General features: G+C 53.4%; 1 protein-coding gene across 1 annotated transcript in view; it reads right to left on the bottom strand.

Annotated features, from left to right (window-relative positions):
* The window catches only part of LOC142907829 (uncharacterized), a 76,322-nt gene that overhangs the window by 41,905 nt on the left and 10,687 nt on the right, over positions 1-23,730 (bottom strand). Inside the window, exons 3-9 of the mRNA XM_076057648.1 lie at positions 21,619-22,344; positions 18,491-18,572; positions 15,329-15,964; positions 7,410-7,497; positions 5,435-5,524; positions 3,473-3,525; positions 1,133-1,163 (exon numbers count right to left, since the gene is read on the bottom strand). Of these exons, the coding sequence (XP_075913763.1) occupies positions 1,133-1,163; positions 3,473-3,525; positions 5,435-5,524; positions 7,410-7,497; positions 15,329-15,964; positions 18,491-18,572; positions 21,619-22,288 (1,650 nt within the window). The 5' untranslated portion in view covers positions 22,289-22,344. The remainder of the gene's footprint in view (positions 1-1,132; positions 1,164-3,472; positions 3,526-5,434; positions 5,525-7,409; positions 7,498-15,328; positions 15,965-18,490; positions 18,573-21,618; positions 22,345-23,730) is intronic.

The raw sequence follows: 23,730 nt of genomic DNA, 5'->3' as shown, positions 1-23,730 counted from the left end.
CCACACACACTACCACACACACTACCACTCACACTACCACTCACACTACCACTCACACTACCACTCAGTCACTCACACTACCACTCACACTACCACTCACACAACCACTACCACTCACATTACCACTCACACTAACACTCACACTAACACTCACACTACCACTCACACTACCACTCACACTACCACACACACTACCACACACACTACCACTCACACTACTACTCACACTACTACTCACACTACCACTCACACTCACACTACCACTCTCACTACCACTCACACTACCACTCACACTACCACTCACACTACCACTCACACTACCACTCAGTCACTCACACTACCACTCACACTACCACTCACACAACCACTCACACTCACACTACCACTCACATTACCACTCACACTAACACTCACACTACCACACACACTACCACACACACTACCACTCACACTACTACTCACACTACCACTCACACTCACACTACCACTCACACTACCACTCACACTCACACTACCACTCACACTACCACTCACACTACCACTCACACTACCACTCAGTCACTCACACTACCACTCACACTACCACTCACACAACCACTCACACAACCACTCACACTCACACTACCACTCACATTACCACTCACACTACCACACACACTACCACACACACTACCACTCACACTACTACTCACACTACCACTCACACTCACACTACCACTCACACTACCACTCACACTACCACTCACACTACCACTCACACTACCACTCAGTCACTCACACTACCACTCACACTACCACTCACACAACCACTCACACTCACACTACCACTCACATTACCACTCACACTAACACTCACACTACCACTCACACTACCACACACACTACCACACACACTACCACTCACACTACTACTCACACTACCACTCACACTACCACTCACACTACCACTCACACTACCACTCACACTACCACTCAGTCACTCACACTACCACTCACACTACCACTCACACAACCACTCACACTCACACTACCACTCACATTACCACTCACACTAACACTCACACTACCACTCACACTACCACACACACTACTACCACAATCTCTGGGCCTGTGTGATTGCCCCCCCCCTCACCTTTACGTCAGCAAATGAGGTCACCACGTATCTGTAACGCACACACACAGACACACACGCACACAGTCACACACACGCACACACACAGACACACACACAGACACACACACGCACAGACACACGCACAGACTCACACACAGTCACACACAGTCACACACACAGTCACACACACAGTCACACGCACAGACACACGCACAGACACACACAGTCACACGCACACACACACAGACACACAGACACACACAGTCACACGCACAGACACACAGTCACACGCACAGACACACAGTCACACGCACAGACACACAGTCACACACACAGTCACACGCACAGACACACAGTCACACACGCACAGACACACACAGTCACACACACACAGTCACACAGGCACACACACAGTCACACACAGTTACACACGCACAGACACACACACAGACACGCACGCACACAGACACGCACGCACACACACACGCACGTGAGTGTGAATTGGCGAGTGTGCGAGTGGCTGAGTGAGTGAGTGAGCGAGCGGCTGAGCGAGCGACTGATTGAGTGAATGAGCGACTGAGTGAGCGACTGATTGAGTGACTGAATGAGTGAGCAAGTGACTGAGTGAGCGACTGAATGAGTGAGCAAGTGACTCAGTGAGCGACTGAATGAGTGAGCGAGTGACTGAGTGAGCGACTGAATGAGTGAGCGAGTGACTCAGTGAGAGACTGAATGAGTGAGCGAGTGACTCAGTGAGCGACTGAATGAGTGAGCGAGTGACTGAGTGAGCGACTGAATGAGTGAGCAAGTGACTGTGAGCGACTGAATGAGTGAGCGAGTGACTGAGTGAGCGACTGAATGAGTGAGCGAGTGACTCTGAGAGACTGAATGAGTGAGCGAGTGACTGAGTGAGCGAGTGAATGAGTGAGTGAGTGACTGAGTGAGCGACTGAATGAGTGAGCGATTGACTGAGTGAGCGACTGAATGAGTGAGCGAGTGACTGAGTGAGCGAGTGAATGAGTGAGTGAGTGACTGAGTGAGCGACTGAATGAGTGAGCGATTGACTGAGTGAGCGACTGAATGAGTGAGCGAGTGACTGAGTGAGCGACTGAATGAGTGAGCGAGTGACTCAGTGAGCGACTGAATGAGTGAGCGAGTGACTGAGTGAGCGACTGAATGAGTGAGCGAGTGACTCAGTGAGCGACTGAATGAGTGAGCGAGTGACTCAGTGAGCGACTGAATGAGTGAGCGAGTGACTCAGTGAGCGACTGAATGAGTGAGCGAGTGACTGAGTGAGCGACTGAATGAGTGAGTGAGTGAATGAGTGAGCGAGTGAGCGAGTGACTGAGTGAGTGAGTGACTGAGTGAGCGACTGAATGAGTGAGCGAGTGACTGAGTGAGCGAGTGACTGAGTGAGCGACTGAATGAGTGAGCGAGTGACCGAGTGAGTGAGTGACCGAGTGAGTAAGCGACTGAATGAGTGAGTGAGCCAGTTAGTGAGTGACGGGAGTAAGTGAGCTTATGAGTGACTGAGTGAGTGATTGAGCGAGTGAGTGACTGAGTGACTGAGTGAGTGAGTGACTGAGTGACAAAGCGAGTGAGTGACTGAGCGAGCGAGCGAGTGACTGAGTGCGCGACTGAATGAGTGAGCGACTGAGTGCGCGACTGAATGAGTGAGCGAGTGACTGAGTGAGTGACTGAATGAGTGAGCGACTGAGTGAGTGACTGAATGAGTGAGCGAGTGAGCCAGTTAGCGAGTGACGGAGTAAGTGAGCTTGTGACTGAGCGAGTGACAGACTGAGTAAGCGAGTGACTGAGCGAGTGACTGAGCGAGTGAGTGAGCGAGTGAGTGAGCGAGTGACAGACTGAGCGAGCTTGTGAGTGAGTGACTGAGCGAGTGACTGAGCAAGTGAATGACAGACTGAGCGAGTGACAGGCGGAGTAAGCGAGCTTGTGAGTGACTGACTGAGTAAGTGACTGAATGAGTGACTGACTGACTGAGTGACTGACTGAGCGAGTGACCGACTGAGCGAGCTTGTGAGCGACTGACTGAGCGAGTGACCGACTGAGCGAGTAACCGACTGAGCGAGTGACCGACTGAGTAAGCGAGTGACTGAGCGAGTGACTGAGCGAGTGACTGAGCGAGTGACAGACTGAGCGAGCTTGTGAGTGACTGACTGACTGAGCGAGCGAGTGACTGACTGACTGACTGACTGAGCGAGTGACTGACTGAGCGAGTGACAGGCGGAGTAAGAGAGCTTGTGAGTGACAGAGCGAGTGACTGACTGAGTGAGTGACTGAATGAGTGAGTGACTGAGCGACTGACTGAGTGACTGAGCGGCTGAGCGAGCGACTCACGTGGAAAGACCCTCAACGTAGGGGCCCTGGGTGGGGTGCTCCCTGACCCGCAGCTGTTACAGAGAGAACGGTCACACAGTGAGTGAGTGGTGAGTGGGTGAGTGTGTGAGGGGGTGAGTGAGTGGGTGGGTGAGTGAGTGGGTGGGTGGGTGAGTGAGTGGGTGGGTGAGTGAGTGGGTGGGTGGGTGAGTGGGTGAGTGAGTGAGTGGGTGGGTGGGTGGGTGGCTGAGTGAGTGGGTGAGTTGCTGAGTGAGTGACTGAGTGATTGGGTAGGTGAGTGAGTGGCTGTGTGAGTGAGTGGCTGAGTGAGTGGGTGGGCGAGTGAGTGGGTGAGTGAGTGGGTGGGTGAGTGAGTGGCTGTGTGAGTGAGTGGCTGAGTGAGTGGGTGGGTGAGTGGGTGGGTGAGTGAGTGGGTGGGTGAGTGGGTGAGTGAGTGGGTGAGTGGGTGAGTGAGTGGGTGGGTGGGTGAGTGGGTGAGTGAGTGAGTGGGTGAGTGAGTGAGTGGGTGGGTGGCTGAGTGAGTGGGTGAGTGGCTGAGTGAGTGACTGAGTGAGTGGGTAGGTGAGTGAGTGGCTGTGTGAGTGAGTGGCTGAGTGAGTGGGTGGGCGAGTGAGTGGGTGGCTGAGTGAGTGAGTGGCTGAATGAGTTAGTGAGTGACTGAGTGAGTGGGTAGGTGAACGAGTGGCTGAGTGAGTGAGTGAGTGGCTGTGTGAGTGAGTGGGTGAGTGAGTGGGTGGCTGAGTGAGTGAGTGGCTGAGTGAGTGGCTGAGTGAGTTAGTGAGTGGCTGAGTGAATGAGTGGGTGAGTGGCTGAGTGAGTGAGTGGCTGAGTGAGTGAGTGGCTGAGTGAGTGAGTGGCTGAGTGAGTGAGTGGCTGAGTGAGTGAGTGGCTGAGTGAGTTAGTGAGTGACTGAGTGAGTTAGTGAGTGGCTGCGTCAATGAGTGGGTGAGTGGCTGAGTGGGTGAGTGGGTAGGTGAGCGAGTGGCTGAGTGAGTGGCTGAGTGAGTGAGTGGCTGTGTGAGTGAGTGGGTGAGTGGGTGGCTGAGTGAGTGAGTGAGTGGCTGAGTGAGTGGGCGAGTGAGTGGGTGGGCGAGTGAGTGGGTGGCTGAATGAGTGAGTCGCTGAGTGAGTTAGTGAGTGGCTGAGTGGGTGAGTGGCTAAGTGAGTGAGTGGCTGAGTGAGTGAGTGGCTGAGTGAGTGGGTGGCTGAGTGAGTGAGTGGCTGAGTGAGTAGCTTAGTGAGTGGCTGAGTGAGTTAGTGACTGAGTGAGTTAGTGAGTGGTTGAGTGAATGAGTGGGTGAGTGGCTGAGTGGGTAGGTGAGCGAGTGGCTGAGTGAGTGAGTGGCTGTCTGAATGAGTGGGTGAGTGGGTGGGTGGGCGAGTGAGTGGGTGGGCGAGTGAGTGGGTGGCTGAGTGAGTGAGTGGCTGAGTGAGTGGCTGTGTGAGTGAGTGGGTGAGTGGGTGTGTGGCTGAGTGAGTGAGTGGCTGAGTGAGTGGGCGAGTGAGTGGGTGGGCGAGTGAGTGGGTGGCTGAGTGAGTGAGTGGCTGAGTGAGTGGCTGAGTGAGTTAGTGAGTGGCTGAGTGAATGAGTGGGTGAGTAGCTGAGTGAGTGGCTGAGTGAGTGAGCGGCTGAGTGAGGTAGTGAGTGACTGAGTGAGTTAGTGAGTGACTGAGTGAGTGAGTGGGTGAGTGACTGAGTGGGTGAGTGGCTGAGTGAGTTAGTGAGTGACTGAGTCAGTTTGCTGAGTGAGTGGCTGAGTGAGTGAGTGGGCGAGTGAGTGGCTGAGTGAGTGGGTGAGTGTGTGAGTGGCTGAGTGAGTGGGCGAGTGAGTGAGTGGGCGAGTGAGTGGCTGAGTGACTGACTGACTGACTAAGTGACTGAGTGACTGACTGAGTGACTGACTGAGTGACTGACTGACTGAGTGGCTGACTGAGTGCTACCCCCTCCGCCCACTCACTCACCGCAGCTCGCCGCTGCCCGGCACTGCCCAGGAGATCGTGGATCTTCTCATTGTAGATCTCGTAGAAGCTCAGCTCCACGTGGAACACGGCCTAGAACGTTCAGCGGAACGGGGACGAGAGACACGGATCAGTCTGAGGACAAGGATCAGTCTGGAGACACAAATCAGTCTGGAGACACGGATCAGCGTGGAGACACGGATCAGTCTGAGGACAAGGATCAGTCTGAGACAAGGGTCAGTCAGAGACACGGATCAGCCTGCAGAGATACGGATCAGTCTGAGGACAAGGATCAGTCTGAGACAAGGGTCAGTCAGAGACACGGATCAGTCTGAGGACACGGATCAGTCTGGAGACACGGATCAGTCTGAGGACACGGATCAGTCTGAGGACACGGATCAGTCTGAGACAAGGGTCAGTCAGAGACACGGATCAGCCTGCAGAGACACGGATCAGCCTGCAGAGACACGGATCAGCCTGGAGACACGGATCAGTCTGGAGACACGGATCAGTCTGGAGACACGGATCAGTCTGGAGACACAGATCAGCCTGAGACACGGATCAGTCTGGAGACAAGGATCAGTCTGCAGAGACACGGATCAGCCTGGAGACACGGATCAGACTGGAGAGACACGGATCAGCGTGGAGACACGGATCAGTCTGGAGACAAGGATCAGTCTGAGACACGGATCAGTCTGAGACACGGATCAGTCTGAGACACGGATCAGCGTGGACACGGATCAGTCTGGAGACACGGATCAGTCTGCAGAGACACGGATCAGTCTGAGACACGGATCAGTCTGCAGAGACACGGATCAGCCTGAGGACATGGATCAGTCTGGAGAGACACGGATCAGTCTGGAGAGACACGGATCAGCCTGGAGAGACGGATCAGTCTGGAGACACGGATCAGTCTGGAGACACGGATCAGTCTGGAGACACGGATCAGTCTGGAGAGACACGGATCAGTCTGGAGAGACACGGATCAGCCTGGAGAGACGGATCAGTCTGGAGACACGGATCAGTCTGGAGACACGGATCAGTCTGGAGACACGGATCAGTCTGGAGAGACACGGATCAGTCTGGAGAGACACGGATCAGCCTGGAGACACGGATCAGCCTGAGGACACGGATCAGTCTGGAGAGACACGGATCAGTCTGAGGACACGGATCAGCGTGGAGACACGGATCAGTCTGAGACACGGATCAGTCTGGAGAGACACGGATCAGTCTGGAGACACGGATCAGTCTGAGACACGGATCAGTCTGGAGAGACACGGATCAGCGTGGAGACACGGATCAGTCTGAGACACGGATCAGTCTGAGACACGGATCAGTCTGGAGACACGGATCAGCCTGAGGACACGGATCAGTCTGGAGAGACACGGATCAGCCTGGAGACACGGATCAGCCTGAGGACACGGATCAGCCTGAGGACACGGATCAGTCTGCAGAGACACGGAGCCAGTGAAAAAAAGAATCAGTGAAAAAAAGAGAAATCAGTGAAAGAGAAATCAGTGAAAAAAATTAATCAATGACAAAAATAATCTGTGAAAAAATAATTAATGAAAAAAAAATCGGTTACGAAAATAATCGGTGAAAAAAAATCAATAAAAAAATCGGTGAAAAAAATCAATGAAAAAAAATCGGTAAAAAATAGTGAAAATAATCAATGAAAAAAAATCGGTGAAAAAAAATAAATGAAAAAAAATCGGTAAAAAAAAATCGGTAAAAATAATCAATGAAAAAAAATCGGTGAAAAAAAATCAATGAAAAAAAAAATCGGTAAAAAATAATCAATGGGAAAAATAAAAAAATCGGTTAACAAAAAAAATAATCAATGGAAAAAAAAAAACCGGCGAAAGAATTTTTTGTTTAAAAAAAATTAAAAAAAATAAAAAACAATTTTTTAAAATAAATAATAATAATAATAAAAAAATAATAATATATCCGGCGAGGTCCCAAGAGGCGCCCCGACCTTGCCGGTGGTCCCGTCGCCGATGCGCCGGAAGAGGTCGTGGCAGAAGCGGGGGATGATGCCCGGGGCCTCCTGGGAGCCCGTCATTCTGGCACGGGGGGGGGGGGGAAACAACGGGGCAACGTCAAGGCGCTACTTGAGGCCGAGTCGACCTAGGGGAAGGGGCAACAGGGCCCCCCCACACACACACACACACGCACACACGGGTTGAGACGCACGAGGTCAAAGGTTACGACCCCCACCCGTGTGGCCTCGGACGGTGCTGTGCGGGGGAGGGGTGGGAGTGGGGGGGGGAGGTCTCTGTGAGCAGCAGTAGCAACAGGAGTAGTAGTAGCTGTAGTAGCAGTAGTAGTAGTAGGAGTAGCTGTAGCAGCAGTAGTAGCTGTAGCAGTAGTAGTAGCTGTAGTAGTAGGTGTAGTAGTAGTAGGTGTAGTAGTGTAGTAGCTGTAGTAGCAGTAGTAGGAGTAGTAGTAGTAGCTGTAGTAGTAGTAGCAGGAGTAGTAATAGTAGTAGCAGTAGTAGTAGCTGTAGTAGTAGTAGGTGTAGTAGTAGTAGCTGTAGTAGTAGTAGTAGGTGTAGTAGTAGTAGCTGTAGTAGTAGTAGCTGTAGCAGTAGTAGCTGTAGTAGTAACTGTAGTAGTAGCTGTAGTAGTAGTAGTAGCTGTAGTAGTAGTAGTAGCTGTAGTAGTAGTAGGTGTAGTAGTAGTAGTAGCAGTAGTAGTAGCTGTAGTAGTAGTAGCAGTAGTAGTAGTAGCTGTAGTAGTAGTAGGTGTAGTAGTAGTAGGAGTAGTAGTAGCAGTAGGAGTAGTAGTAGCTGTAGTAGCAGTAGTAGTAGTAGCTGTAGCAGTAGTAGCTGTAGTAGTAGCTGTAGTAGTAGTAGGTGTAGTAGTAGTAGGTGTAGTAGTAGTAGGAGTAGTAGTAGCAGTAGGAGTAGTAGTAGCTGTAGTAGTAGTAGTAGCTGTAGTAGTAGTAGCTGTAGCAGTAGTAGTAGCTGTAGTAGTAGCTGTAGTAGTAGTAGGAGTAGTAGTAGCTGTAGTAGCAGTAGTAGTAGGAGTAGTAGCTGTAGTAGTAGTAGAAGTAGTAGTAGCTGTAGTAGTAGCTGTAGTAGTAGGTGTAGTAGTAGTAGGTGTAGTAGCAGTAGTAGGAGTAGTAGTAGTAGCTGTAGTAGTAGTAGCAGGAGTAGTAATAGTAGTAGCTGTAGCAGTAGTAGTAGCTGTAGTAGTAGTAGCTGTAGTAGTAGTAGTAGGTGTAGTAGTAGGTGTAGTAGTAGTAGCTGTAGTAGTAGTAGTAGGTGTAGTAGTAGTAGCTGTAGTAGTAGGTGTAGTAGTAGTAGCTGTAGTAGTAGTAGCTGTAGTAGTAGTAGGTGTAGTAGTAGTAGGAGTAGCAGTAGGAGTAGTAGTAGCAGTAGGAGTAGTAGTAGCTGTAGTAGTAGTAGCTGTAGCAGTAGTAGCTGTAGTAGTAGCTGTAGTAGTAGCTGTAGTAGTAGCTGTAGTAGTAGCTGTAGTAGTAGTAGTAGCTGTAGTAGTAGTAGCTGTAGTAGTAGTAGGTGTAGTAGTAGTAGTAGCAGTAGTAGTAGCTGTAGTAGTAGTAGCAGTAGTAGCTGTAGTAGTAGTAGCTGTAGTAGTAGTAGCTGTAGTAGTAGTAGCTGTAGCAGTAGTAGTAGTAGCTGTAGTAGTAGCTGTAGTAGTAGTAGTAGCTGTAGTAGTAGCTGTAGTAGTAGTAGTAGCTGTAGTAGTAGCTGTAGTAGTAGTAGTAGCTGTAGTAGTAGCTGTAGTAGTAGTAGTAGGAGTAGTAGTAGTAGCTGTAGTAGCAGTAGCTGTAGTAGTAGTAGAAGTAGTAGTAGCTGTAGTAGTAGTAGCTATAGTAGTAGTAGGTGTAGTAGTAGTAGCTGTAGTAGTAGTAGGTGTAGTAGTAGCTGTAGTAGTAGTAGCTGTAGTAGTAGTAGCTGTAGTAGTAGTTGTAGTAGTAGCAGCAGTAGTAGTAGCTGTAGTAGTAGTAGCTGTAGTAGTAGTAGTAGCAGCAGTGGTAGTAGCAGCAGCAGTGGTAGTAGTAGTAGCAGCAGTAGTAGTAGAAGCAGCAGCAGTAGTAGCTGTAGCAGCAGTAGTAGCTGTAGCAGTAGTAGTAGCTGTAGTAGTAGGTGTAGTAGTAGTAGGTGTAGTAGTGTAGTAGCTGTAGTAGCAGTAGTAGGAGTAGTAGTAGTAGCTGTAGTAGTAGTAGCAGGAGTAGTAATAGTAGTAGCAGTAGTAGTAGCTGTAGTAGTAGTAGGTGTAGTAGTAGTAGCTGTAGTAGTAGTAGTAGGTGTAGTAGTAGTAGCTGTAGTAGTAGTAGCTGTAGCAGTAGTAGCTGTAGTAGTAACTGTAGTAGTAGCTGTAGTAGTAGTAGTAGCTGTAGTAGTAGTAGTAGCTGTAGTAGTAGTAGGTGTAGTAGTAGTAGTAGCAGTAGTAGTAGCTGTAGTAGTAGTAGCAGTAGTAGTAGTAGCTGTAGTAGTAGTAGGTGTAGTAGTAGTAGGAGTAGTAGTAGCAGTAGGAGTAGTAGTAGCTGTAGTAGCAGTAGTAGTAGTAGCTGTAGCAGTAGTAGCTGTAGTAGTAGCTGTAGTAGTAGTAGGTGTAGTAGTAGTAGGTGTAGTAGTAGTAGGAGTAGTAGTAGCAGTAGGAGTAGTAGTAGCTGTAGTAGTAGTAGTAGCTGTAGTAGTAGTAGCTGTAGCAGTAGTAGTAGCTGTAGTAGTAGCTGTAGTAGTAGTAGGAGTAGTAGTAGCTGTAGTAGCAGTAGTAGTAGGAGTAGTAGCTGTAGTAGTAGTAGAAGTAGTAGTAGCTGTAGTAGTAGCTGTAGTAGTAGGTGTAGTAGTAGTAGGTGTAGTAGCAGTAGTAGGAGTAGTAGTAGTAGCTGTAGTAGTAGTAGCAGGAGTAGTAATAGTAGTAGCTGTAGCAGTAGTAGTAGCTGTAGTAGTAGTAGCTGTAGTAGTAGTAGTAGGTGTAGTAGTAGGTGTAGTAGTAGTAGCTGTAGTAGTAGTAGTAGGTGTAGTAGTAGTAGCTGTAGTAGTAGGTGTAGTAGTAGTAGCTGTAGTAGTAGTAGCTGTAGTAGTAGTAGGTGTAGTAGTAGTAGGAGTAGCAGTAGGAGTAGTAGTAGCAGTAGGAGTAGTAGTAGCTGTAGTAGTAGTAGCTGTAGCAGTAGTAGCTGTAGTAGTAGCTGTAGTAGTAGCTGTAGTAGTAGCTGTAGTAGTAGCTGTAGTAGTAGTAGTAGCTGTAGTAGTAGTAGCTGTAGTAGTAGTAGGTGTAGTAGTAGTAGTAGCAGTAGTAGTAGCTGTAGTAGTAGTAGCAGTAGTAGCTGTAGTAGTAGTAGCTGTAGTAGTAGTAGCTGTAGTAGTAGTAGCTGTAGCAGTAGTAGTAGTAGCTGTAGTAGTAGCTGTAGTAGTAGTAGTAGCTGTAGTAGTAGCTGTAGTAGTAGTAGTAGCTGTAGTAGTAGCTGTAGTAGTAGTAGTAGGAGTAGTAGTAGTAGCTGTAGTAGCAGTAGCTGTAGTAGTAGTAGAAGTAGTAGTAGCTGTAGTAGTAGTAGCTATAGTAGTAGTAGGTGTAGTAGTAGTAGCTGTAGTAGTAGTAGGTGTAGTAGTAGCTGTAGTAGTAGTAGCTGTAGTAGTAGTAGCTGTAGTAGTAGTTGTAGTAGTAGCAGCAGTAGTAGTAGCTGTAGTAGTAGTAGCTGTAGTAGTAGTAGTAGCAGCAGTGGTAGTAGCAGCAGCAGTGGTAGTAGTAGTAGCAGCAGTAGTAGTAGAAGCAGCAGCAGTAGTAGTAGTAGCAGCAATAGTAGCTGTAGTAGTAGTAGCAGCAGCAGTAGAAGCAGCAGCAGTAGTAGTAGTAGCAGCAGCAGTAGTAGTAGTAGCAGCAGCAGTAGTAGCAGTAGCAGCAGTAGTAGCAGCAGCAGTAGTAGCAGTAGCAGCAGCAGTAGTAGTAGCAGCAATAGTAGCTGTAGTAGTAGTAGCAGCAGCAGTAGAAGCAGCAGCAGTAGTAGTAGTAGCAGCAGCAGTAGTAGTAGTAGCAGCAGCAGTAGTAGTAGTAGCAGCAGCAGTAGTAGCAGTAGCAGCAGTAGTAGCAGCAGCAGTAGTAGCAGCAGCAGTAGTAGTAGTAGCAGCAGCAGTAGTAGTAGTAGCAGCAGCAGTAGTAGTAGTAGCAGCAGCAGTAGCAGTAGCAGCAGTAGTAGCAGCAGCAGTAGTAGCAGCAGCAGTAGTAGTAGTAGCAGCAGCAGTAGTAGCAGTAGCAGCAGTAGTAGTAGTAGCAGCAGCAGTAGTAGCAGTAGCAGCAGTAGTAGTAGCAGCAGCAGTAGTAGCAGCAGTAGTAGTAGTAGTAGCAGCAGCAGTAGTAGTAGTAGCAGCAGCAGCAGTAGCAGCAGTAGTAGTAGTAGCAGCAGCAGCAGTAGCAGCAGCAGCAACAGCGTCTATGAAGGCGACCGGCACGGCACACAGAGGGGGTGGTCGGCACCACCACGCCCGGCCGCCTTTATCTCTCCCCCAGCGCTGGCGATGTTCACTACACCGCCACCGCTACACCGCCGCCGCTACACCAGCTACTCATTTGAGGCCGAGTCGACCTAGGGGAGGGCCCAGGAGCGGTTCAGATAATCGCCGTCGCTGCGGTGGGAATGGAACTCGGGGTCGCCGGGGTTTGCAGCCCAGCGTGGCGGCAAGCACTACCGCACTACTGCTACACACGCACACAACAACAACAGCAGCCAGTCGCCGCTAAGTGGCGGTGACGTCACCACGACGCTCGTGCCAGGCCACGTGCACCCTGAGGCCGCCACGTGGAGTGTCGAACGCCCGCCGCTGGCCAGGTCACGGGGCAGACCCAGCAGGTGCCACGGGTCGACTGACTGAGATGACCGAGATGACTGGCTGATGCACCACCTGTGCGCCCACCCCCTACTGTGCCAACCTGCTGCGCTTTAGCCACCCGGCGCTCCGCTCGTTGTTGTGAGCGTCGCTCCTCCGCCCTCCGTTGTTGTTGGAGGGCGACTGCCTCCAACTGCCCAGTAGCAGCAGCGTCCTTCACGAGCCTCCTCCACAGAGGCCGATCTTGACACCGCTGGTACCAGTCATCGGCAAGTCCACTCAGCTCCACGTTCTCCAGTACCACATCACTCCATCTCTTCTCTAGCCCGTGCCGCGCCCGCTTAGCCCCCTCGATCCGGCCGAAAAAAAAGCTGTCTAGGCATGCGGTGGCTGGGCATGCGGGCTACATGACCCAGCCATCGCAGCCTTGCCCGCCGGAGGAGCTCACCGATGGGACTTTGCCCAGATCTTTCAAGGATTTGTGAGCTCCTCACACAATCCAGCCTGTAGGTTAAATCCAGGATGGGATCGTAGGCAGGCCAGCCTAAATGTTTCTAACCGGCGAAGATGTTCCATTAGGGCGGTCCACGTTTCGCAAGCGTAGAGAAGGTAGGGAATAACCGTGGCCGAGAAGACCTGAAGCTTCGTGCGGAGTGACAGACCAGGTAGCGGCAAGCTCCAGGTTCAGCAGCAGCGCCTCCAACTCCTCCTCTGAATGAGCAGCAATTACCAGATAATCGGCATACATAACGTGGTTGCGCAATAGAGAGTCATCCCTCGACCGCACCTGGGCATCGATCAGCCTCTCATTATATCTGTACCATATGGAGATTCCCCCGGTACAGCCATTGAAGGCTTCACGAACTACGTGGTCAAAATAGATGTTAAATAATGTGGGAGCCAGAGGACATCCCTGTCGCACCCCAAGGTGAACAGGGAATGGCTCTGACTCCCAGCCACATAGTGTTACCCGGGCCCGCTCACCATCATGAAGGTCCTTAATGATCGTGAACAGAGGGTCAGGTACTCCAAAAGCACGAAGAACAACCCAGAGCCCAGGCCTACTGATGGTATCATAGGCCTTGACCAGGTCAATAAAGCAGAGATGTAGGTCTTGTTGGAATTCCCTACACCTCTGCTGTAGCAGACGGACAGAAAATATGGCATCTGTGCAGGACCGCCCTTTCCTGAAACCACGTTGGGGCTCTGCAAGCCTCTCCTCAGCGTGCCTAGAAAGGCGATGTTGAATAATCCTTGCCAGGACCTTTCCCGGCACACTGAGGAGTGAGATGCCCCTGTAGTTGTTACAGTCTGTGCGGTCCCCCTTCTTAAAAAGGGGGACCACCAGGGCATCCTTCCAGTCCTGCGGAACCCGTCCAGTGGTCCAGACTGTTGTCATGATGTCATATAGGGCAGTCTGTGCACAAACGCTACCCTCCCTCAGCATTTCGCTTGGGAGATCATCTCTGCCCGCTGCCTTTCCTGGTCTCAGACTCTGGATCACCTTTAGTTCTTCCTCAACAGATGGCACCTCAGCCAGCCACTCACAGGGGGTGACTTCTTCCAATATTTGAGGCACCGCAGCCTCAGCAGGGTCATCCTCACATTGTGCCACGATGTTTTCCTGGCTGAGGGATTTCCCCTCCCCCAGGACCTCACAGAAATGCTCAGCAAATCTGAAAACCTGTTCCTGGGGGTCGGAGATTGGATCACCATTTTTTCCCCTAATGATGGTAATAAGTGTGGCGCTGCAGGTTACTTTTTTGATGGAGTTAAATAGAGATTTGTGATCGTGGGCCACTGAGGCAGACTCCATCTCCTCAGCAACCCGCGACTACCACCCATCCTTGCAGCGCCTCACGGCTCTCCGAACCTCCGAGCGAAGGCTGCGATAAGCCTCCTCATTCTCTGACGTGGGATTCTGTCGCCGATGACAGTGGGCCTGTCGCTTTTTCTCAACCATCCTGAACACCTCCTCGGTCAGCCAGGGTCTCTGGGGAGGTCTGGACCGTGTACCCAAAGCAGCCATTGCAGCTGCATGAGTCACAGTCCTAAACCTCGCCCATTTACCCTCGACATCAGTAGTGGGGGACAATTCCAACCCCAGCTGCAAGCGATGATGAAATTCTCGCTTGCAACTTTCATCAGATAACTGAGACCAGGCCACCTTAGGTTGGAATGGGGTCCTGGGTGTACACCCACCACCGGAGTGGAAGAATGGCAGGCGCATCTTACAGATGACGAGTCAATGGTCAGAGGGCAGATCAGCTCCATAGTAGGTCCTGGTGTCAAGGACATGGGCTCGCATCCGCTGGTCCGTCACTATGTAGTCCAGCCGATGTTCTTGCTTGGACCCGGCATGCATCCATGATGTTGTGTGGATGCGCCGATGCCGGAACAGCGTGTTGGTAATTACAAGCCCATGGGCTGCACAAAAATCTAGCAGCCTCCTACCGTTGTTATTGAGCTGATCTGGCCCATGCCCTCCAATCACTCCAGACCAGGTGCCTGCATCATGACCAACCTGGGCATTGAAGTCACCCAACAAGATGACTATCCCGAGGGGCCACTTTAGCCAGCACCTGTGACAGGAGGTCATAGAAGGCGTCTGACTCATCAGCTTTGCCTGCATCCCTCCACGGATGTTCGTCTTCGGTGGGGGCATAAGTAACCACGACCACCGCTCCTCGCCTCCGGTTGATGGGAAGGCGAGCCCAAAGTAGCCTGGGGCTTACAGCTTCCCACACCTCACCGCCACGCTCCCACGCCCGCCTTCATTATTTTCTTCAGAAGAAGACCCACACCCCTGTTGTTTGGCAGTCTGCTGCCCCGAGTTGAGGGACTGTCCCCACCCCTCACGGTGGCAGGAGCCAGAAAGCCGGTCCACCGGACCTCCCGAATGCCGCAGAGACCCAGGCGGTACCGGGTCCAGCTCCCGACAGAGGAGCTGGGCAGCCTCTCGTCCGCGGCGAGCCTCCGAACATTCCACGTGGCCACACGTAGTGGCTTTTCGTCGTTTCTGGAGGAGCCCCGAGGGTAAAGATTCGACCTCACATGCACGCGATCGCACCAAACAACCCAGGCTGGCTGCACGCACGTACGTGTAGGATTTGCCCGCTCCGGTCTGCCCGTAGGCGAATAGGCAGGCGTTGTAGCCCTGCAGGGCGCAGAGCAGCAGCGGCCGACCCACCGCCAGGTAGACCTGTTGCTGGCACCGGCGCTCGGCACAGCCAACGCAGTCGCCGCCACCACCACCACCACAGTCACCGCCACCACCACCACCACCGCCGCAGTCACCACCACCACAGTCACCGCCACCACCACCACCACAGTCACCGTGACCACCACCATAGTCACCGCCGCCACCACCACCACCACCACCACAGTCACCGTCACCACCACAGTCACCGCCACCACCACCACAGTCACCACCACCACCGCAGTCACCACCACCACCACCGCAGTCACCGCCACCACCACCACCACCACCGCAGTCACCGCCACCACCACCGCCACCACCACAGTCACCGCCACCACCACCACCACCACCACAGTCACCACGTCCCTCTGGCCCGAAGACCATGTCAAAAGTAAATCGGTGCTCGAGCGAAGACTGCTGCTGCTGCTGTTGCTGCTGCTGTTGCTGCTGCTGCTGCTGCGGCAACGCCGGCGGAGGCCTGAGAGTGACGGTGCATCTGGTGGTGACCACGGCGGAAGTTTGCCCCTCCGCTAGTTCCCTGTGGACGCCAAACGGGAAAGGCGTCAGACGGGCAGCACCAGAATCAACACCACACGGAAAACCATAGACTCATCATCACACACACAGAGACCCATAGACTCATCAACACCACACAGAGACACATAGACTCATCATCACACACACAGAGACCCATAGACTCACCACCACACAGAGACCCATAGACTCATCATCACCACACAGAGACCCATAGACTCATCATCACCACACAGAGACCCATAGACTCATCATCACACACAGAGACCCATAGACTCATCATCACCACACAGAGACCCATAGACTCATCATACACAGAGACCCATAGACTCATCATCACCACACAGAGACACATAGACTCATCACCACACAGAGACCCATAGACTCATCATCACCACACAGAGACCCATAGACTCATCATCACACACAGAGACCCATAGACTCATCATCACCACACAGAGACACATAGACTCATCACCACACAGAGACCCATAGACTCATCATCACCACACAGAGACCCATAGACTCATCATCACACACAGAGACCCATAGACTCATCATCACACACACAGAGACCCATAGACTCATCATCACCACACAGAGACCCATAGACTCATCACCACCACACAGAGACCCATAGACTCATCATCACCACAGAGACCCATAGACTCATCATCACACAGAGAGCCATAGACTCACCACCACACAGAGACCCATAGACTTACCACCACACAGAGACACATAGACTCATCACCACCACACAGACCCACAGACTTACCACCACACAGAGACCCACAGACTCACCACCACACAGAGACCCACAGACTCACCACCACACAGAGACCCATAGACTCATCACCACACAGAGACCCATAGACTCATGAACACAAAGAGACCCATAGACTCATCAACACAAAGAGACCCATAGACTCATCACCACACAGAGACCCATAGACTCATCACCGCACAGAGACCCATAGACTCATCACCGCGCAGAGACCCATAGACTCACCACCACACAGAGACCCATAGACTCACCACCACACAGAGACCCATAGACTCATCACCGCACAGAGACCCATAGACTCATCACCGCGCAGAGACCCATAGACTCATCACCACACAGAGACCCACAGACTCACCATCACACAGAGACCCATAGACTCATCACCACACAGAGACCCATAGACTCATCACCACACAGACCCATAGACTCACCACCACACTGAGACCCATAGAGTGAGTACACTATGGGTGGGTGAGTGAGTGGCTGAGTAAGTGAATGGGTGAGTGAGTGGGCGAGAGGGTGAGTAAGTGGGTGAATGGGTGGCTGAGTGAATGGGTGGCTGAGTGCATGAGTGGGCGAGTGAACAAGTGAGCGAGTGGGCGGGCAAGCGAGTGAGAAGGTGAGTGGGCGGGTGAGTGAGCGAGCAAATGAGTGAGTGAGCGAGTAAGTGGCTGAGCGAGTGAATGAGTGGGAAAAATTAGTAATGAGTGGCTGAGTGAGTGGCTGAGTGAGTGGCTGAGTGAGTGGCTGAGTGAATGAGTGGCTGAGTGAATGAATGGCTGAGTGAGTGAGTAAATGGCCGAGCAAATGGGTCGGTGGCCGAGTGAGTGAATGGCCGAGCGAGTGAGCGAGCGGCCGAGTGGCCGAGTGAGCGAGTGGTTGAGCGAGCGAGTCGGTGGCCGAGTGAGCGAATGGATGAGCGAGCGAGTCGGTGGCAGAGTGAGCGAATGGCCGAGCGAGTGGCCGAGCGGCCGAGTGAGCGAGTGGTTGAGCGAGCGAGTCGGTGGCCGAGTGAGTGAGTGGCCGAGCGAGTGAGCGATCGGCTGAGTGAGCGAGTGGTTGAGCGAGCGAGTCGGTGGCCGAGTGAGCGAGTGGTTGAGCGAGCAAGTCGGTGGCCGAGTGAGCGAGCGGTTGAGCGAGCGAGTCGGCGGCCGAGTGAGCAAATGGCCGAGCGAGCGGCCGAGTGGCCGAGTGAGCGAGTGGTTGAGCGAGCGGTTGAGCGAGCGAGTCGGTGGCCGAGTGACCGAATGGCCGAGCGAGTGAGCGAGCGGCCGAGTGAGCGAGTGGTTGAGCGAGCGAGTCGGCGGCCGAGTGAGCAAATGGCCGAGCGAGCGGCCGAGTGGCCGAGTGAGCGAGTGGTTGAGCGAGCGGTTGAGCGAGCGAGTCGGCGGCCGAGTGAGCGAATGGCCGAGCGAGCGAGTGGTTGAGCGAGCGAGTCGGTGGCCGAGTGAGCGAGTGGCCGAGCGAGTGAGTGGTTGAGTGAGCGAGATGGCCGAGTGAGCGAGTGGCCGAGTGAGCGAGTGGCCGAGCGAGCGAGCGAGTGGCCGAGCGAGTGAGTGGTTGAGTGAGCGAGATGGCCGAGTGAGCGAGTGGCCGAGTGAGCGAGTGGCCGAGCGAGCGAGCGAGTGGCCGAGTGAGCGAGTGGCCGAGCGAGCGAGTCGGTGGCCGAGCGAGCGAGCGAGCGAGCGGACGGGTAACTGAAGGGGCGAGCGGCGAGCTTCGCTCCGGCGCGGGCGAACCGACCTTCGGCTCAAGGGACGGACCCTGACCACGACGCTGACACGTGACTCCTGCTCCTCAGACCCTCCGGACGAACGCACTATGCCTGCTCGACAAAAGACAAAGGGTCCGCCCACCACCCAGGTAGCCTCAAAACACACACAACAGGGCTGTCGGGGCAAGTGCCGTCAGCAGCGAGCGGTGGTGCGTCTAGGTGTAGGGTTACGAACCCTCGCAACCGGCGAGTTCGAACCGCGCCCGCGCGCCATCAGGTGGCGGTGGTCGGGCGGTGTCAACGCGTCCGCGGAAGGCGGAGGACCAGCGGCGTCTACAGACCGTGAAGAACCAGAACCAGAACCAGCGGCCGTCTACGTCTGTAGAAGGTGAAGAACCAGCGGCATCTACATCTACAGAACGTGAAGAACCAGTGGCATCTACATCTGTAGAACGTGAAGAACCAGTGGCATCTACGTCTACAGAACGTGAAGAACCAGTGACATCTACATCTACAGAACGTGAAGAACCAGTGGCATCTACATCTGTAGAACGTGAAGAACTAGTGACATCTACATCTACAGAACGTGAAGAACCAGTGACATCTACATCTGTAGAACGTGAAGAACCAGTGGCATCTACATCTGTAGAACGTGAAGAACCAGTGGCATCTACGTCTGCAGAATGTGAAGAACCAGTGGCATCTACATCTGTGGAGCGTGAAGAACCAGTGGCATCTACGTCTGTAGAAGGTGAAGAACCAGTGACATCTACAGAACGTGAAGAACCAGTGGCATCTACGTCTGCAGAACATGAAGAACCAGTGGCATCTACATCTACAGAACATGAAGAACCAGTGGCATCTACATCTACAGAAGGTGAAGAACCAGTGACATCTACATCTGCAAAACGTGAAGAACCAGTGGCATCTACATCTACAGAACATGAAGAACCAGTGACATCTACGTCTGTAGAAGGTGAAGAACCAGTGGCATCTACGTCTACAGAACGTGAAGAACCAGTGGCATCTACATCTGTAGAACGTGAAGAACCAGTGGCATCTACATCTACAGAACGTGAAGAACCAGTGGCATCTACATCTACAGAACGTGAAGAACCAGTGGCATCTACATCTGTAGAACGTGAAGAACCAGTGACATCTACATCTGCAGAACGTGAAGAACCAGTGGCATCTACATCTGTAGAACGTGAAGAACCAGTGGCATCTACATCTGCAGAAGGTGAAGAACCAGTGGCATCTACAGAACGTGAAGAACCAGTGGCATCTACATCTGTAGAACGTGAAGAACCAGTGGCATCTACATCCGCAGAAAGTGAAGAACCAGTGGCATCTACATCCGCAGAACGTGAAGAACCAGTGGCATCTACATCTGTGGAGCGTGAAGAACCAGTGGCATCTACATCTACAGAACGTGAAGAACCAGTGGCATCTACATCTGTAGAACGTGAACAACCAATGGCATCTACATCTACAGAACGTGAAGAACCAGTGGCATCTACATCTGTAGAAGGTGAAGAACCAGCGGCATCTACATCTACAGAACGTGAAGAACCAGTGGCATCTACAGAACGTGAAGAACCAGTGGCATCTACATCTACAGAACATGAAGAACCAGTGGCATCTACATCTGTAGAACGTGAAGAACCAGTGGCATCTACATCTACAGAACATGAAGAACCAGTGGCATCTATATCTACAGAACGTGAAGAACCAGTGGCATCTACATCTACAGAACGTGAACAACCAGTGGCATCTACAGAACGTGAAGAACCAGTGGCATCTACATCTACAGAACATGAAGAACCAGTGGCATCTACATCTGTAGAACGTGAAGAACCAGTGGCATCTACATCTACAGAACATGAAGAACCAGTGGCATCTACATCTGTAGAACATGAAGAACCAGTGGCATCTACAGAACGTGAAGAACCAGTGGCATCTACATCTACAGAACGTGAAGAACCAGTGGCATCTACATCTGTAGAACGTGAAGAACCAGTGGCATCTACATCTACAGAACGTGAAGAACCAGTGGCATCTACATCTGTAGAAGGTGAAGAACCAGTGGCATCTACATCTACAGAACGTGAAGAACCAGTGGCATCTACAGAACGTGAAGAACCAGTGGCATCTACATCTACAGAACATGAAGAACCAGTGGCATCTACATCTGTAGAACGTGAAGAACCAGTGGCATCTACATCTACAGAACATGAAGAACCAGTGGCATCTACATCTACAGAACGTGAAGAACCAGTGGCATCTACATCTACAGAACGTGAACAACCAGTGGCATCTACAGAACGTGAAGAACCAGTGGCATCTACATCTACAGAACATGAAGAACCAGTGGCATCTACATCTGTAGAACGTGAAGAACCAGTGGCATCTACATCTACAGAACATGAAGAACCAGTGGCATCTACATCTGTAGAACATGAAGAACCAGTGGCATCTACAGAACGTGAAGAACCAGTGGCATCTACATCTACAGAACGTGAAGAACCAGTGGCATCTACATCTGTAGAACGTGAAGAACCAGTGGCATCTACATCTACAGAACATGAAGAACCAGTGGCATCTACATCTGTAGAACGTGAAGAACCAGTGGCATCTACAAATCGACTGGTGAACAGCGACCTCTCGACCCCGACTCGTTCGTAAGCAGAGGAGGTTGTCCCCAGCGTACACTGAACGCCATCCGACGCAAAAACGCAACCTCCGTTACGGATAGCTTTGTTCGCGAACGCCCGAACCACCACCACCACCACCGCCACCACCACCATCACCACCACTACCACCACCACCCCCACCACCACCACCACCACCACCACCACCACCGCCGCCACCCCCACCACCACCACCACCACCACCACCACCACCGCCACCACCACCACCACCACCATCACCACCACTACCACCACCACCCCCACCACCACCACCACCACCACCACCACCACCGCCGCCACCACCACCCCCACCACCACCACCACCACCGCCGCCACCACCACCACCACCATCACCGCCACCACCCCCACCACCACCCCCACCACCACCACCACCACCGCCGCCACCACAACCACCACCAACCACCACCACCGTCGCCGCCGCCCGACCTCCAGTGCAACCTTCTCACCGGCCACGGGCGTCGCCCCCCCCTTCGCCGGCGCCTGCACCCGCACTTCGGCGAAGCGTTTGGGAGCTCCTCCCTCCGCCACCGCCTCCGCCGCCTCCGCCGCCTCCGCCGCCTCCGCCGCCTCCGCCGCCTCCGCCGCCTCCGCCGCCTCCGCCGCCTCCGTTGCCGCCGTCGCCGCCCCCGGTCCTCTCCCGCGGGCGCCCGCCGGTCCCCACTTCGGCGCCGTGTCCCCCTTTGGGGCCTTGCCGCAAGCCGCCGGCCTCATCCCCGACCGGGCCGCGCCGGGGGTCCCGACCGACTTCCCCGAACCCCCGGGACGACCGGCGGGACCGCCCGGCGCTCCGCCCGGGGCCTCCGCAAAAATCCGGCGAGGCCGTCCCAGCTTCGCCTTCTTCGCCGCCGTGGGCGGGGAGACCTCCCGGCTCCCCGCGGCCACCGCCGTGACAGCGGAGGAGGAGGAGGAGGACGAGGAGGAGGACGAGGAGGAGGACGAGGAGGAGGAGGAGGAAGACGCCGCCGACAACGACGTCAGGGGAAGCCGGCGCCTCAGGGTCGGCCGCTCCCGGGCGGGGCCCCCGGCGGGGCGCTCCGGCGTCGCCGCTCCCAGGACGCTCCCGGCGCTCCGTTCGGCGCTCCCGGCGCTCCGTTCGGCGGCGGCCGCGGTCGCCATCCGTGGCGGGCGTTGGGAGGGGGCCCCCGTGGGGAGCTGGGCTGGAGACAACGGCGCTGCCCAGCGGCCCGGGAATCCATGAGAGGGGGTGGAGCGAGCGGAGGCGTGGAAGTGGGCGAGTCAGTGGGTGAGTGGGTGAGTGAGTGAGCGGGTGAGTGAGTCGGTGAGTGAGCGGGTGTGTAAGTGGGCGAGTCAGTGAATGAGTGGGTGAGTGAGTGAGCGGGTGTGTAAGTGGGCGAGTCAGTGAATGAGTGAATGAATGAGAGGGTGAGTAAGCGGGTGTGTAAGTGGGCGAGTCAGTGAATGAGTGGGTGAGTGAATGAGTGGGTGAGTGAGTCGGTGAGTAAATCAGAGGGTGGAGCGAGCGGGCGTGGAAGTGGGCGAGTCAGTGGGTGAGTGGGTGAGTGAGTGAGCGGGTGAGTGAGTCGGTGAGTGAGCGGGCGTGGAAGTGGGCGAGTCAGTGAATGAGTGGGTGAGTGAGTGAGCGGGTGTGTAAGTGGGCGAGTCAGTGAATGAATGAGAGGGTGAGTGAGTCGGTGAGTGAGCGGGCGTGGAAGTGGGCGAGTCAGTGAATGAGTGGGGTGAGTGAGTGAGCGGGTGTGTAAGTGGGCGAGTCAGTGAATGAATGAGAGGGTGAGTGAGCGGGTGTGTAAGTGGGCGAGTCAGTGAATGAGTGAATGAATGAGAGGGTGAGTGAGCGGGTGTGTAAGTGGGCGAGTCAGTGAATGAGTGGGGTGAGTGAATGAGTGGGTGAGTGAGTCGGTGAGTGAATCAGAGGGTGAGCGAGCGGGCGTGGAAGTGGGCGAGTCAGTGAATGAGAGGGTGAGTAAATGAGTGGGTGAATCAGAGGGTGAGTGAGCGGGCGTGGAAGTGGGCGAGTCAGTGAATGAGTGGGTGAGTGAATGAGTGAGTCGGTGAGTGAATCACAGGGTGAGTGAGCGGGTGTGGAAGTGGGCGAGTCAGTGAATGAATGAAAGGGTGAGTGAGCGGGTGTGTAAGTGGGCGAGTCAGTGGGTGAGTGGGTGAGTGAGTGAGTCGGTGAGTGAGTCGGTGAGTGAATCAGAGGGTGGAGCGAGCGGGCGTGGAAGTGGGCGAGTCAGTGAATGAGTAGGTGAGTGAGTGAGCGGGTGTGTAAGTGGGCGAGTCAGTGAATGAGTGGGTGAGTGAATGAGTGGGTGTGTAAGTGGGCGAGTCAGTGAATGAGTGGGTGAGTGAATGAGTGAGTCGGTGAGTTAATCAGAGGGTGAGCGAGCGGGCGTGGAAGTGGGCGAGTCAGTGAATGAGCGGGTGAGTGAATGAGCGGGTGAGTGAATCAGAGGGTGGAGCGAGTGGGCGTGGAAGTGGGCGAGTCAGTGAATGAGTGGGTGAGTGAGTGAGTGGGTGAGTGAGTCGGTGAGTGAATCAGAGGGTGGAGCGAGCGGGCGTGGAAGTGGGCGAGTCAG

Source organism: Petromyzon marinus, chromosome 83 (assembly GCF_048934315.1).
Source record: "Petromyzon marinus isolate PM22_M1 ecotype Great Lakes invasive population chromosome 83, UKy_Petmar_22M1.pri1.0, whole genome shotgun sequence".
Classification (NCBI taxonomy): domain Eukaryota; kingdom Metazoa; phylum Chordata; class Hyperoartia; order Petromyzontiformes; family Petromyzontidae; genus Petromyzon; species Petromyzon marinus.
The sequence above is the reverse complement of the archived record's forward strand: the minus strand, read 5'-3'. Positions and strand labels throughout refer to the sequence as shown.